Raw genomic sequence first — 16,626 nt, 5'->3', positions numbered from 1 at the left:
CAAGCATAGAAAATCCTATTTGGTGGTCTGCAAACATGGCTCAGCTGTTATGTGTGTCTGTGGGGGGGGGGGGGTGTTAATCCAGCTGTTCCCATCATTTCAAACCATCCCATGCTTCCAGTAAGGTATAAATAGCATTTTGTTTGGGGTTTCTTCCACCATCACCTTTTTCTCCACCCCTGCCCCCCTGTGGATTCTAAACTAAACGAAACGAAACTAAACAGGAAGGGAGAAGGTAAACAAACAGTGAGACTGATAGATTGAATCCCATGAAAATCAGTATCATTTGCAAACCAGACCATTCCACCTGACCCCCAGCTGCACATACGCAGAGCGACAACATGGTCTGCTGAAAGAATATGTTAGCTGAGGCTTTGCAACAAGGAACAGGGTTCATCTGAAGCCTCTGGGAAGGGTGTGTGTGTGTGTGTGTGTGTGTGTGTGTGTGTGTGTAGGGGAAGGGTGTAAAAACAGATGGAAATTTAATTTTTTAATGGCAGCAGCAGATGGCAAAAGACACCAAAGTGTATTCACACCATGTCAGAGCTGTTTATAGGCTGCCTGGCTACACTGCAGTGCATTCCAATCGGGTTTAGATTATTGCTCCCCAGAGACAGGCAGGCGATTGGCTTTTGAAGAGCAGTGTATTATTTTCCCTGTGTACAAATCCTGGAAATAAAAAATTAAACTATAGTTGCGGAAGCGCATGAAGGAAAGATTTAAAATAAGCTATGTGAGGATCAGAAATCCGCTGGGCATCGTTCCCTAGGGAAGGGCAGGGGGAAATAAAGAATTGCCAGCTTGTAGTTTTATTTGACTGGTCTGGTTCCTGTGCCCTCAACCATTGCTCAGACATGCCAAAATACATGCAGGTGCACCTCCTCACCCCGCAAACTTCCCACACCATTGCTAAGAGCAGCGCTTGAAGAAATATCCTTCTTTGGAACCCAGCCAAAGCCAATGATACAAACCCAAGCAATTTGTGCAAATAGACTTACCATGCACAGAGCTGCTCAATTTGTAAGATTGATGCTGGGTGAGATATCTGAGAGTTTTTGTTTTGTTTCAGAGAGACAGAGGGTTGTGTTTTTTGTTTTTTGTTTGTCTGGTATGTTTTCTCACCCCAGATTCTGCACAAAGCAAGTCTTCTTTTGCCATCCTCTGCCCAAGAAATTTGTTTGGTACATGATGGGACAGACAGCAGTGCTAGGCTTCCAGGGGTGGGTGTAGGAGGAGAGTTGAGGAAGCCCGGAAACAGGGCAGGCTGATGACAACAAAGCAGAGGTTGGACGGGAAAGGAGGGCAACTTGCATGCTGAAGGTCCAGGTTCAATCCCCGGCACCTTCAGGTAGCACTGGGAAAAACTGCTGCCTGAAACTGAGAGAGTTGCTGCCAGTCAGTTTTAACAATACTGAGCTAGATGAATGGAAGGTGTGTGTGTGTGTGTGTGTAGATATATATATATATATATATATAGAGAGAGAGAGAGAGAGAGAGAGAGAGAGAGAGTGTGTACTTGCAATAGCTCAGGGATACAGCACCTGTATTGTGCACAGGTGGTGGTCTCAGGATCAATTCCCAGAATCATCTCCTGGTAGGGCTGGGAACTCAGGAGAGCTGCTGCCAGTCAGTGGAGAGAATACAGTGGTACCTCGGGTTACATACGCTTCAGGTTACAGACTCTGCTAACCCAGAAATAGTGCTTCAGGTTAAGAACTTTGCTTCAGGATGAGAACAGAAATCATGCTCTGGCGGCGCAGCAGCAGCAGGAGGCCCCATTAGCTAAAGTGCTGCTTCAGGTTAAGAACAGTTTCAGGTTAAGAAAAGACCTCCGGAAAAAATTAAGTACTTAACCCGAGGTACCGCTGTACTAAGCTGGATGGACCAATGATAGAACTCAGTATAAGGCAGCTTCTTGTGTTCCTGCTTGACATGCGCTGGTTCACTGTCTCTTCATGACTGCTCATTGGTTATTCTAAGTTGAACCTTGCACTGAAAAGAGGCTTCTGACTTTAGCATTGGTAGATCTCAAAGTCATGCCATAGGCTTTCCTAGCCCTTATCCTTGTAATGGGGCAGGAGAACTGGGGGGGGGGGTCACATTTGGCAATCAATGTGCCCCTAGGGTTTCAGATAGTACATGGGTAGTTGAGTCTAAAAAGCCCAGGACACAAAATTTCATAGCCCTCTAGTAGCAATGGTGGCTCATTTGACAGAAACAATGTATTTAGCCGTAACTCTGGAAGTATATACTCAATTCTGACCAAACTAAGCCTCCTTTTTAGACTCGTCTACCCATATACTAGCAGGACATGGGTGGCGCTGTGGGTTAAACCACAGAGCATAGGCCTTGCCAATCAGAAGGTTGGCAGTTTGAATCCCCGCGACAGGGTGAGCTCCGGTTGCTCAGTCCCTGCTCCTGCCAACCTAGCAGTTCGAAAGCACGTGAAAGTGCAAGTAGATAAATAGGTACCACTCTGGCAGGAAGGTAAACGGCGTTTCCGTGTGCTGCTCTGGTTTGCCAGAAGGGTCACATGGTGGCCACATGACCCTGAAGCTGTACACCAGCTCCCTCGGCCAGTAAAGTGAGATGAGTGCCGCAACCCAAGAGTCATCCACAACTGGACCTAAAGGTCAGGGGTCCCTTTACCTTTACCCTACCCATATACTATCTGAAACCAAAGGGGCATTTCGGTGCTGCTAACACAGCTCTTTGACATCACTCCCAGAGGCACACTCCACTTTCTCTCAAGATAGATGGAAGCCAACATAAACTTTTGTTATGTTTGTAATTACGTATTTTCTCATGTTGTAAGTCAACCACCTAGAGCATGGTTTTAACTATGGAAAGGTGGCATACAAATAAAATGATGGATAGATATATAGATATTTTTTGTTTTTTTAATGGGTTGGAGACCTTATCCGCTTTAACCAAGATGATGAAATTTTCTTCTTTTAGGGGCTTGTGGGGAAGGGACTGAATAGACACCTGAAGGGCTGATGCAGACATGACAAGACATTTCAGTCTCAGGAACAGAAGGAAGATTATAGTTACTTTCCCAACTCTCCAATCATAATCACTTATAATCTTTATTAATGCAACACAAAGATGAAATGATAAGATCTAAGGTGATAAGAGGGATCACCTCCCACCCCCTCAGAAGTATTATTTAGGAGGCAGTGACTATTACCCCAGACCCCGATCCTTCTTAATTCACTCCCTGTTGCATCAAGGTTTGTGCTACAGCAGAGATATAAAGGCAGAAGAATAAAGCAGTATTTTGAAGAGGATTGCATGGATGGGCTATTAAATAGACCTGTCACAGCTAATATTGTTGGAAGGCTTTCAGTTTCCATGGCGACAGTCTAACTGCTCAGTTGACAATGCTCTAAATCACTCTTCAATGAAAGCCACCCTTTCCCTCCTTGACTCAGAACTTTGGACATTAATATGTCTCTGAAGAGTGCCTAAAGATTGTTGTGTCGTTATTTATCCCTTCAACAATTCCTGGTTGTTGTTTTCAGGGAAAACATATGGAAGTTTACTTAGCGAGTGAATTAATTTTAACACCCATTGGTGCATGCACTTTGCACATGAAAACGGAGTGCATAGTGGTGCTCTGCCTGAGACAAGCCTGTCACAAGTGCTGGCAGCCACCCATCTATAAGATGCAGCTTTTTTCTGCATCTCAAGTGCTGTTTTCCATCAGAAGGAAGTTGAATTTTGTGCATAACAGTGGATGTTCATCATTGAGTTGCTGAAAGCTTGGTCTTACCAGATGCAGGCTTTTCAGTGTGCTTTCCTGTGACCACCACAAGCCCCTGCCATTGTAGGAACAGAACTTTGATGGACAAGTGCAATAGGGACTGCACACAGTAGGCGCAACCATGCAGCAATTTCCACCCTTTCCAACTTGAGAGCCACCACAGAAAATGCCCTGTCACACACTGCCACCACCTCCTGAACCCCACCCAGCGACAGAATATAAGCCCTCCTGGATCAGGCCAGTGGTCCATCAAGTCCAGCATCCAGTTCTCACAGTGGCCAGCCGGATGCCAATGAGAAGCCTGCAAACCGGACCTGAGTGCAACAGCACTGTCTTTGATTGTGATTCCTAGCAACTGGTATTCAGAGGCTATCACATCCTACAGTGGACATAGCCATCACAATAGACACAATAGTCCCCATGAATTTGCTCTAGTCAATATATGTATTGTACTTGTTTTTATATATGCAGTTGCACCATATTGTCTTTATTGTATTGTGAAATCAATTCAAGACCCTTCGTAAGAAGAGTTTCATAAGTGAAATTAAAAATAGTCTCCTTTAAAGTCACCCCAGTTGGGGGCCAGCACTACATCATGTGGGAAATGAACCTTGCGAAATGTATGTAGACACAGGAATGGTGCTTTGAAATTGCAAAGTTGTGTTTTTAGTTTCTTTCCTGCCAGATCCCTATCTGTCACCTGTCATCTGGTAAGCGTGTGCTCTGAGGAATTCAGGGGTTCCTCAATAACAAGATGTCAATGAAATGATTTTCAAACGCTTTATTTAACAAATAGAAATCTTAAATAAAGCAAAAAAAGCAATGGCATGCAGATGAGATTAATCATATTTTCCAGCAAATATCGCAAGAAACAAAAAATGAAGAAGCTCCCATGGAATATGCTTTGTCCAATGGTTACCAATCTTGTCCTGCAATGTGAAATTAGAACATAATGTTATGAGTTGGGGAGCAGGGGAGGAAGAAGGTTGCATGTGAGATCCTACTAACCCCTGGACCAAGCAAGTGCTAAATATAAGCCAGGATAGCTTCCTGTGTTGAGGCTATAGCCCATGATGGGCCATTAAAGAAACAAAGGAAAGGGGTTATGTGTGAGATTGCATATGGGTAGACTTCCTCATCCAGCTCCTGGTTAGAAGGATGAAGCCAGAGTTTGGAGTTCAGTTGCACTGCAGTGATGTGATCCAGAAGTAAAGCAGCAAGCTGGAGAGACAGTCAGGCAAGAGACATTCCCAGCCCTACCAGCCAGTCAATAGTTAAGAATGATGGGAATTGTAGTCCACAGGTTCCGCCTCCGCTTTAAAGGATCAAATCACGCTCAGGCTTTGCTATCAGATCCTGGTTGATGTGAAACAAGCCAGTAAGACAAGAAGGGACCAAGGACATGAGCCAGAGACCACAAACTGGAAAAACCCCAATATAGTGTGGTGGGTGGGGGAAAGCAAACTAAAACCTCCAGCCAATAGGTGCCTGGGCAATGTGTCCCGCTTTTCTTCATTGTCAGCATTCTGCGTTGCGGAAACGGCAAGTCCTTCGCTTGTGGCTCTCCCTGCAGCTTGCGCAGTTCTCTTATTCCGGCCGAGGCTGTTGTGGTGGGTGTGCAGCTTGTGTGTGCTGCTGCACTCAGTGCACATCCTCCTGGTCAGATTCTGAGTTGTCTGTGAGGTCCTTGCGGTGGACCCTCAGTTGGGACGATGAGTTTGACTGGAATCCTTGAGCTGACCTCTTGGCGGCTTCAATTGCCAGGGCCTCCTCTGGGGCGACCTGGAACATCAGGTCCTTCTTGTCGTAGAGGCACCGCTGCAGGTTCTCAGTCCGCCTCAAGGCGGTTGCGGAGCATGTTCTCCAGTTCTGTGAAGTTGCAGAGCCCGGCAGCCCGGCAGAGGGAGGTCACATACCTGGCTATGGTTTCTCCAGGGGCCTGCCGCTTTGCAGAGAAGGCGTTGCGACACGCTACCACCGAGGTAGCGAGAAGTGGCGAGAAGTGCCCCTTCAGCCGTTCCATTATTGTGTCGTAGGGAACAGTCACGATATTTGCGGGTGCGAGGAGGACTCGGGTGATCTCCAATGTTTCTTCTCCGCAGACGCTGAAGAATGTCGCCCTCTTCTTGGCTGCATTGGTGATGTGCTTTGCTTCCAGGAGGAACTGGAAACGGGTGGCATGTCCTCCCTAGTCTCCTGAGGCTGGGTTGAACAGCATGAAGTTGTTGTCTGTTGCCATTCTGGGTCCTTGGGTCCCAGAGCTGTAGCCTGGATGCATGGTGCAATGCAGCAGTGTTGCCAGTGGTGGATGCAGTGCAGTACACAGCGGACAGCTCAGCAGGATCCTACTTTCGCCGCCATAGTGATTTCATGCATTTCGCATAGTGATTTCATGCTCTTTATTACAGCTCATAAAACAGTGAATGAATTTTCCCCAAAATCTCAGGCTTTATATACAGTGGTACCTCTGGTTACGTACTTAATTCGTTCCAGAGGTCTGTTCTTAACCTGAAGCACCACTTTAGCTAATGCCGTGCCGCTGGAGCACGATTTCTGTTCTCATCCTGAAGCAAAGTTCTTAACCCGAGGTAATATTTCTGGGTTAGTGGAGTCTGTAACCTGAAGCACCTGTAACCTGAAGCGTATGTAACCTGAGGTACCACTGTACATTACAATGGCGTAGCGTGGGTTGTCAGCACCCGGGGCAAGGCAAGTAATTTGCGCCCCCTAACCCTACCCCTACCCCTAACCCCCAGATGTTGCGCCCGGTGCGGCTGGCCCCCCCTGCACCCCCCACGCTACGCCACTGGTACATTATTTACACGAGTCCCGTCTGATTCGGCTTCCCTCCTGGAGCCTGATTGGGCTGCTCCTGCAGGCCAATCAGGTTGTTGCATTCTAGGATCCTACCTGCCTAGTCTAGGATCCAAGCTTAGTACATAACAGGCACCAACTAAACGCCCCAGCCTCCTGGCGTGCGAGTGAGGGGGTGGAATATCCCGCACTTTTCATAGGAAGCAGCAGCTGGAAGTGAACGGGGCTTGCTCTTGGTAGCCAATCAGTTCCAGGGCTGATACCTCAGGCAGGGAACGACAGCGGAAAGGAAAGTCGGAGACTTTCCTATCGTAGGGAGTAGGTGGGCGGCGCTCTTGTGTTGCCTGAATGACATGCTCCACTACCGGGGGCAAGAAGGGAGGATTGTGCGCGCGAGAACCTTTCAAATGACGAAGAGAGGGTAGCGGGCGGGCTTATTTTCCCACACCAACCAATGAGGGACTCCTTTAACTCAGGGCGCGGGTGAGCGCGCGAAAAAAGAGGCAGAGACTTTTCATACAGTAAGCGGTAGGCGGGGCCTTGCTTTTGCTCTCTGGCCAATCGCAGGCTCTACTACCTCAGACGGGGAGAGGAAACTTTGCGCGCGAGAGAGACTTACCTATAATAACGGAGAGGGCTTAGTGGGTGGAGCTTGTCCCCCCCCCCTCAACCAATGAGAGGCGTAGTCACCTCAGCGTCTCGTGGTCGCGAGCGCTGAAACGGCGCGCTTTTTGCTTCTTCCGCCGTCTCCCCTCACGGTGCTCCCGGGGCGGTGTGAGGCCTAGCTTCTGCCAGGTCGCCTCTTTTCGCCTTCCGATGGATCCCGCCGAGGCCGAGTTCCTGGCCGAGCAGGAGCTGGTCACCATCATACCCAACTTCAGCATGGACCGGATTTACCTCATTGGGGTGGGTCGGCGGCGGAGGGAGCCCGGCTGGCCGGACGTCGGAGGCGGGTAGTCATGAAAAGCCGACTGAGGTCGAAGTGTGAGGAAGAGAACATTATGGGATGGAAGCAAAGGGGATTAGAAAGAAGTGGGGCGGTCGGCGTGGGGTGGGAGATCAGCGTTTAAAAGACGAAATCATGGAGCGGGGGACGGGGGCTTGCGGTTAATTAATAGTAATGTTTTGTTAACGGTGTAGTTGTGCTATATATTCCGCTAATAAGTACCTCGAACGAAAAAAATGGCAGGGGAAAAGCACACCCAATAGTAGTTAGTTATATTACTGCTTATTCCTCGCCTTTGAATAACGGAGGCAGCTCTTGAAAAGAGGGAAGAAGCAGTGAAAAAACGCACGACTCCTAGCACCTTATCGAAACAAAACGCTTAAAAAATGAAGGATTTGAAATTATCAGTACATTGTCATTGCGCAAGAGTCATTTTTATTCAAATCATATTAAGCAATAAAAAGTGAGCCTTACGTCGCTTTGGAAGACAGGGTTGTAGCCAACGAAGTGCTACTCAGAGTAGACCCATTGATATTAATGGATCCAAGTTGCATCTGTTTATTGCCTTTTTAATTTCAGCAGGTCTACTGTGTGTATGACTTAACGTTGGCTACAGCACTAATAAATCTGTTACGGCTTTTTAGTTTACTTTTCACCATGCAGTCCCAATACAAAGTTGCATACTGCTTTAAACAACACACTAGCCGCATCGTGCTGCATAACAACACCGATAGATTGTAAACACGAACGCAAAACCATCAGCAACACTGCAGAGTGAGCGGTATGCTGGACTTGGTCTCTGCTGGGGCTAGATGCAGCTCTGAAAGGAGTACATTCCACAACTTGGGGGCCATCCCATAGAAGCTCCTTCCATGTACCACCACCCCACAAGCTTAACAGGATGGTAAAACAGCCTGCTGGACTTTCCTGCATATCTTAAGACAGGTTTATTAGGGAGGGTGTGCTCTTTATTTTGGGACTGCAGATTGTTTAGGGCTTTATATGCCAGTGCAAGAGCCATGAATTGGGATGTCTTCCCTTCTTGGCATTGTTTTAAATCACACCTGAATGTTCCAGACCAGCAAATGGCTAAAACTTCAGCATCTGTAGAGGTGGTCACATTTTCTGATGATCAGTTAAGGAAGGGCATTTGATTAGCAGCACCTGTCTGCTACTTAGCCTCTTAATTCCTATGGAAGCAGTAAGGGTGTACCTAGTTTTCCACACATGTCTTCTCCATTTTAACTTTATTTTTGTTAAATAATGACACGGTGTAATATGTTTTGTTGTTCGTCTGAGGTTTTATTTACCTTATTTTAAGACCTGCTAAGAAACAGATGTTATTTTGCCCTGACATTTAAAACCACAGAATTCAAAGAGGGTGTACTTTCTTTTCCCCATGACTGTACTTGGGTGTTGCAAAACATATTCTTTTTTTGCTATAGTAGGGTAATAATGTGTGTTGCAGTTATCCCACATTTTAGGATACAAATCCTTTGAAGGTGGCTTTAAAGACATTATTAAACAACTTTAAAAAAACAACAAGCAATATCAACATTTTCAAAACCATCAGGATATTTCCCACAAGACAGTTGATTGTATTGTAGGGGAGACAGGGAGCAGGTTGATAATGACTTTTCCTGACTCCCGTTTCTCCTGCAGTCCTCCATACATGGTCATGTCTTTTGAATATATTAAAGAATAAACATCTCAGATGAAATGAGGGAATAACCTATTTGTGGTCGTTGAGAATATAGCTATATCTGAATTGAAACACATTGGCTGCTCCAGTAGACAGTGCTGTGCTATATGGACCATTGACCAGCTTAATTATAATATAGCTTTGAATTATTCCCTGAAAATTCAGCTTAGTCACTTCTCCCCAGAAATGAAGCTTAACAAGCAGTTAAAGAGATCAGAATTGCAAAAAAAAAAAAAAAAAAAAGGACTTATGACTTTTCCTTGTGGTGGTATACATGCTTTGTATGGTGTGGTGTAGTGGTTAAGAGCGGTAGTCTTGCAATCTGGGGAACCGGGTTCGCGTCTCCACTCCTTCACATGCAGCTGCTGGGTGACCTTCGGCCAGTCACACTTCTCTGAAGTCTCTCAGCCCCACTCACCTCACAGAGTGTGTGTTGTGGGGGAGGAAGGGAAAGGAGAATGTTAGCCGCTTTGAGACTCCTTAAAGGTAAAAGGTAAAGGGACCCCTGACCGTTAGGTCCAGTCGTGGCCGACTCTGGGGTTGCAGCACTCATCTCGCTTTACTGGCCGAGGGAGCCAGCGTACAGCTTCTGGGTCATGTGGCCAGCATGACTAAGCTGCTTCTGGCGAACCAGAGCAGCGCACGTAAACGCCATTTACCTTCCTGCCGGAGCGGTACCTATTTATCTACTTGCACTTTGACGTGCTTTCAAACTGCTAGGTTGGCAGGAGCAGGGACCGAGCAATGGGAGCTCACCCTGTTGCAGGGATTCAAACCGCCGACCTTCCGATTGGCAAGTCCTAGGCTCAGTGGTTTAACCCACAGCGCCACCCGCGTCCCCTTAGGGTAGTGATAAAGCGGGATATCAAATCCAAACTCTTCTTCTCTTCTTGTATTCAAAAGGTTTGAGGTGTTATTCCTAAGCATCTCTAGGCAGGGCTGGCAAAAACTCATGTATGAAAAGGTGGATAGTTTCTCCCCTGCAGTGCCAAGTCCTTGAGCTACATACAAGGCAGCTTCTTATGCACCTCATTGTGAATGTCTCACTTAGGGGGACTTGGGTCCCTTTAATCCTGGGCTGCCTGTGGATGTGCCTCTCTGGCTGGCTATCAACCTAAAGCAAAGACAGAAGTGTCGACTTATACCTCCAGAATGGATGGATGTAGGTAAGAACTATCACCTGCAAGTAAGTTATTAACTGTGAGTGGCCTCTCATAGGAGTTGGATTTTTGCTGCTTGAGTTGAAGTTACTGTTTCTCAATTGCTAGAATATCTTTAATTGCTTTTAAAATTTGTTTACCTGGCTATCCATCCACATTTATCACAGCATCTCAGCATAGGTTTTTAAAATTCTGATTGAATGTTACAGTTTCTAAAGTTCTTAACTTCTTATTAATGTTTTAAAAATAACATACTTTTTTCAAAAATAGAAAGCTATACTATTTTCAGCATATGTGATATAGGCGCGTGCACACACACACACACATATTACACACTTACACACACTGTTGTATCAAAAATATATCAACTGTTTACAACAATATAAAAAAATAAGTTTAACAAGTGAATTCTAAGACATCAAGAATTATGATTATATTAGTGTGCTTTAACTTTGATTTCAAATATGTGTTTTCATGGCAAATCATTATGTTTGTTCACAAAGGTCTATAGTAGTGAGATGTTTGCTCATTCATGTTAAGCACAACTCTACCTAACTTGCCAACTTGTGCTATTATCACACCAGGCTTTTTGAGTCTTGATGGAGAATGTCTTCACAATAGAGGTGCTGATTTCTTTAGGAGCCCTAGTACTGTTGCCGAACATGACAGCATGCTAGCTAGACTAACAGATTCCTGTTAATAACTTTTCATTGCTGAAGCTCCTCCATGGGAATGCTGTCTCCTCTTTATGCAGTGTATTGATGAAGTGGTTGTTCCTGCAAGATTTATTTCTGCTGGAAGCAGGAAATTACAGCATTTAGTTCTTTGTATACCATATCTCTTTTTGATCACTTTCTAGATAAACTGGAGCAAATTCGGGATCAGGAGCGCAAGGAAGATACTTTCACTCCAATGCCTAGCCCATTCTACATGGAATTAACAAAGTTGTTGCTGAACTAGTGAGTGTTTTTTGATTGATTTAGAAAATGTATCCTGATATTCCAATGTATTTGCCTAGCTCAGGGTAGCTTACAGTTAAAAGCCAAATCATTCCAAGGAATCCTCACTGGCAAGATTTCTAGTTGACAGTTCTAATATGAACAAACCATTTAGGGTCACATTAGATTTCATCTAGATGATGATGAATTTTATATATGAGAGAATGACAGCCAGAAGGGAACATTAAATGAACATTGTCCAGAGTGCTTATCAAATGCAGATGTTTGCATCTATTAGTATGGTGCTTAACTTTTGTTGTAATGGCAGTATATCTCTCTTCTGCAACCTTTAGCTTCAAAACTAGGTTGACACAGAGTTCAATATTCTCATTTGCAGTAATGTAGAATTCAGCTCATCCAGTGTTTTGTAGCTTCAGATATGGGGAAAATAACAACTGCTTTAGAAGTTGATGAATATTGCTTATGTCCAGCAATTTATGAAATGAGCATACAAAGTGACAATTGTTCTTTTGTAGCCTATTCTAGGAAGCTTACCTTTTAAAGAGTCAGGCCACTGGTCCATTTAGCTCAGTATTTTCTGCACCGATTGGCAGTGGCTTTCTTATCTTGCCTATTTCACATTAATGTTTTAGATTCAGGTAGGTAGCAGTGTTGGTCTGACGCAGTCAATATATATATATATATATATATATATATATATATATATAAAAATTGTCCAGTAGCACCTTAGAGACCAACTAAGTTTGTTCTGGGTATAAACTTTTGTGTGCATGCACACACAGGTATCTGAAGAAGTGTGCATGCACACGAAAGCTTATACCCAGAACAAACTTAGTTGGTCTCTTAAGATGCTAGTGGACAATATATATGTTTTAATTAGTTTTAGAATATGTAGTGCTGTTTTAATATGTTGTGATGGTATAGTGGAAGGTAGTTTTGAAATATTTATAAAATACCTAGAGGTGCCAGGGATTGAATCTGGGACCATTTGCATTCAGAGCAGATGCTCTACCACTGAAGTACAGTTCTTCACCCATTCTGATAACTTTCCCTTCTCCATTAGTGCTGTGGACAATATTCCAAAGGCAGATGAGATCCGAACATTGGTTAAGGATATCTGGGATACTCGAATTGCAAAACTCCGGTTGTCTGCTGATAGCTTTGTTAGACAGCAGGAAGCTCATGCCAGGGTAAGAGGAATCTGTGATGAGTTGCTAAGTTTTGTAGTGTAGTACATGAAAATATATGACTAGTGCATGTTCAAGCAGTGTATTGTGGGAGTCATCTAAAATTGATAGTGAAAGTGGCAATGGTTTCCTAGTTAGCAAGAAATGGCGGCAGCAGGTCTGTTTTTTTGTGTTTTTTGATTGCTGCTCTTCTGACACTGATTTATACTTGCAAGCATTGTATAGTCTTTTGCATGAATGTTTGCAATTTTGCTTTGAATGTTATGAATCAACTGTGCACTAAATCTTACTTATTGAATGATGATATGCATTGATCTTGCCATTATGTACAGCACTAGAGAGCTCCAGTCAAATGCATCTTCTTGCTGCTCAGATGCATGAAGCAAGTCTATTCTTGAAATACTTGTGCACATTTGTAGATGTGGTCCCTTAATCTGTATTATGCGAAACCACCCTATTTTCTAGTTTGGTTCCGTATCAGGATGTTGGGACATATACTGTATAAATATCATGTATGTATGTGAAACAGTTCAGATACTACAGCAGCCTTTCCCAACCCTGATGTTTTAACTACAACTCTTACCACATCCCTGTTTGTTTGTTTGTTTGTTTGTTTGTTTGTTTGTTTGTTTGTTTGTCAGGCTGGCTAGGTCTGATGGTAGCTGTAGTCTAAAACAACTCAAGGGAGCCAGGTTGGGGAAGACTGCACTGCAGGATTTTTTCATGTGGCTGGTGTCCCATTACTACCCCCTTCTCTCAAATTCTCTGAGCAGAAATTCTACATGGAACACAACAACTGGACTGGATTAGTAGGCTATCTTTGCTGTAGTCCTGTTTGAAGTATTTGGAGACAATTTTCAAGACTGAGAATTTAGGAGGAAATAAATGTATAAATCAGGGATGGGGAACCTGTGGCCCTCTAGTTGTTGCTGGACTCTACCTCCCATCAGCCCCAGGCAATGTGCCAATTTTCATGGATGATGGGAGCTGAGAGTCCAACAATTAAAGGGTCACAGGTTTACCATCCTTGGGGTAAATGAAACTAGGGGATCTCTTGCCCCAGTCAATAAAAACACAATCTAATCTTACATGTTTTTGGAAGATTATGCATAAATGTCACTAAGCCCTGGCCTTGCAATTATGTGAACTAGAAACATGCTTACTGAAACTATTGAGGGGTACAACCAGATTCTGTTATTCCTTACGTGACCACATAACTATTTTTTTTTTACAAATCTTGTGCTTATTGTTTTGTAACATTTGTTCCTTCTCTCTTATAAGCTGGATAATCTGACTCTAATGGAGATCAACACTACTGGGGCTTTCCTTACTCAAGCTTTAGATCATATGTACAAGCTCCGTACAAATCTCCAGCCTGGAGAAAGTTCCCAGTCTCAGGACTTCTGACAATCGAAATCTTCCATGAAATACATTCTGACGTTCTGCTTCTCAACAGTTTTTCCTGAGCTTTAGGCAGCTGCCTCTGTAAAATATTGGTCTCCAGTACTGTTATAAGATTGTATTGAAGGCAAAGACGATGTCAGGGGAAGGTTCAGTATAACATATCCTTTTGTGGACAAATATTGGAAAACTAAGGCTGATCCAATCTGCCAGCAACACAGGGGTTTGTATCTATCCTCAGCAATTGGGATGCACAGCTTTTTTTGACAATAGCTCTCCTCAGCAAACAGATGATCCTGTGCAACAGTCCTCTCAGCTCCTGTGTGACTGTCATTCCAAGGTGAATTGGCTGCAACTCTGCAGTTGTCTTGCTACTTTGTTGGATTGCTTTACTCTCAGTCTTAAAACTAGAAGAAAATGAATTGATCCTTCTCCACAGGATCCACTTCCTCAGTGGGCCCTTATTTTCAGATGCCTCTGAGAAAGATGACAGAGTGAGACTATTTCATACACCTGGCTGCACAGCACTCCTGTGAGCCTGCCTGGGGAGTGATAACCCATCTTTCCAGCAGGGCACTGTGTGCTTCCACTGTGATATCACTTACTGCAGTCTATTTGTCAACTGTCCTCAAGAGATAAAGGATCCTCTCTGGTTGCTTTGTCAGCAACCACTGAAGTGAACTGCTTTGTGTATGTGTGTCTGCGGAAAGCGAGAACATGTGCCTTGTTTCTGTTTTTCACAGAGTAAATCAATTTGTTTTGTGTACCTGCATTTTATCTCTGCTGTAGATTCTTTGCTCTAAATTTCCTAAAGCCAGTCACTTGCTAGTCAGAATCTACCCCATTTTAATTATGTAGGTATTCATTGGCTGTTAGGACTCAGTCCCTCAGTCATACAGTGAGTGCTCCAACCTGTCTGGTTTGTAACCTTTATAGCTGTGTTGGTAGGGGCAGAAGGGAAGAAAATAATAAAGAGGAGTGTGTAGTCCAAATACTGTTACGTTGACACTTGGCAATGAGGCAGATTCTTAACTAGACTGCAGTAAAGTGTACATTATTTAGGTAGCAACACACTGACCTCTGCTGGCTGTCTGCAAGTTAGTTGATCATTAAAGTAGTTCTTCAAAAAGTATTGTGATTTTGTACTTTTTAGTGCAATGTTTGTAAAATTTTTTTTGAAATGCTTGATATTTTTATAATGCAGAGTCCCAGTGCAAGCTCAACCTGTTAATTTTTTCATTTGCAATATAAAAAATGTAGGAGAGGTTAAATTTGTTGGAAATTCACACCAACACGGAAGAAACTATGTAGTGACAAAGTAACATTATTGATGATGGTGCTAGATGTTGCTTGTAATGGGAGAATATAACTGTTTGTTCCTTCAATAGCATCTTCTGCCATATTTTGTGCTCTCTAGTATTACTTAGTGCTGACTTGTGAGCTAGTTCAGCTTAGTGCTAGCTTTTGGAATTCATGTCCTAGGGTGGCTGTGTATGTTGTAGCCCCTGCAAGTTTCTAGCTTGCCTGCTCATCCAAGTGGGGAATAAACAACTAGCTTAGTGTATAGTTGGGGCAATGGCAGTATGATGCCTTCATAGTGAATACAGTGGAGCCCCCCAAGACAAATGCCTCGCAAGACGAAAAACTCACTAGATGAAAGAGTTTTCCGTTTTTTGAGGTGCTTCGCAAGACGAATTTCCCTATGGGCTTGCTTCGCAAGACGAAACGTCTTGCGAGTTCTTGCGAGTTTGTTTCCTTTTTCTTAAAGCCGCTAAGCCGTTAATAGCCACTAAGCCGTTAATAGCCACTAAGCCGTTAATAGCCGCTAATAGCCGTGCTTCGCAAGACGAAAAAACCGCAAAACGAAGAGACTCGCGGAACGGATTAATTTCGTCTTGCGAGGCATCACTGTACTGTATAAAATGCCAGATTGTGTTGAAAGGTTTGATCTGTGTCTTTAAGCATAGTTAACACTTCAAATTTTAATTTATACACAGTCGGTGTAGTTTCCATCCACCACTGGGGCTGCTGGGAAAATAATCCTTTGTCATGATTTAGGAACATTTTATTTTTTGGATGTTGTCAGAAATTACAGCAATATATTCATAAATACCTAATTACTACATTCAACAAATATATTACATTACATTAAATTCAAACAAGTACACTTAAAACAGGTTTAATTTGTCTCACAGCATCTAAACTGCCCCAGCCAGTCTGGGCTTTATCCTCCTGCTCTCCCTTCATGCTCTGTGTTTAGTTGCTTGAGAAATTCTGCACCTCTTATAACAACAACCAGTCAGCATGGCCCTGGGGGCAACTGAGAGCAAATGGGGTAGTCTTGAGAATTTAAGCAGTGGGCCAGAAAGTTGGGGACGGATGGGGTAGGTGGGAGAAGGAATTGACTCCCATCATTGTAGAAGAGAATGTTTTGAAAGATGGGTTGCTCCAAGATGGGATACTGTAGTTTTCATACTAGCACCTCCTAACCTTTCTGCCTTCATGCTTTTTTGCATTGTTTGAGGGAAAGACATACGTATTTCAGACAACGCAGGCTTGTTCTAATTGGGAAATTGTGACTGATCTGGCAGCTTGTGTACCACTGAATCTGGATTTGAATTCAACTGAGTTTGAGTAAGTGCACATTCATTATTTACTTTTGTATGTAGATATATAGAAATCAAGCCAATT

General features: G+C 43.8%; 1 protein-coding gene across 1 annotated transcript; it reads left to right on the top strand.

Annotated features, from left to right (window-relative positions):
- The first annotated feature begins 7,223 nt into the window (after window positions 1-7,223).
- GINS2 (GINS complex subunit 2) lies at window positions 7,224-15,056 on the top strand. Its single transcript, XM_079988944.1, has 5 exons — window positions 7,224-7,486; window positions 10,280-10,394; window positions 11,248-11,347; window positions 12,411-12,537; window positions 13,816-15,056. Exons 1-5 carry the CDS (start codon window positions 7,397-7,399, stop codon window positions 13,939-13,941), a joined length of 558 nt encoding a protein of 185 aa, XP_079845070.1. The 5' UTR covers window positions 7,224-7,396; the 3' UTR covers window positions 13,942-15,056.
- The last annotated feature ends 1,570 nt before the right edge of the window (window positions 15,057-16,626 follow it).

The sequence above is a fragment of the Podarcis cretensis genome, assembly GCF_951804945.1.
Source record: "Podarcis cretensis genome assembly, chromosome: 8".
Classification (NCBI taxonomy): Eukaryota; Metazoa; Chordata; class Lepidosauria; order Squamata; family Lacertidae; genus Podarcis; species Podarcis cretensis.
Note: the sequence above shows the minus strand (reverse complement) of the source record. Positions and strands in the feature narration are given on the sequence as shown.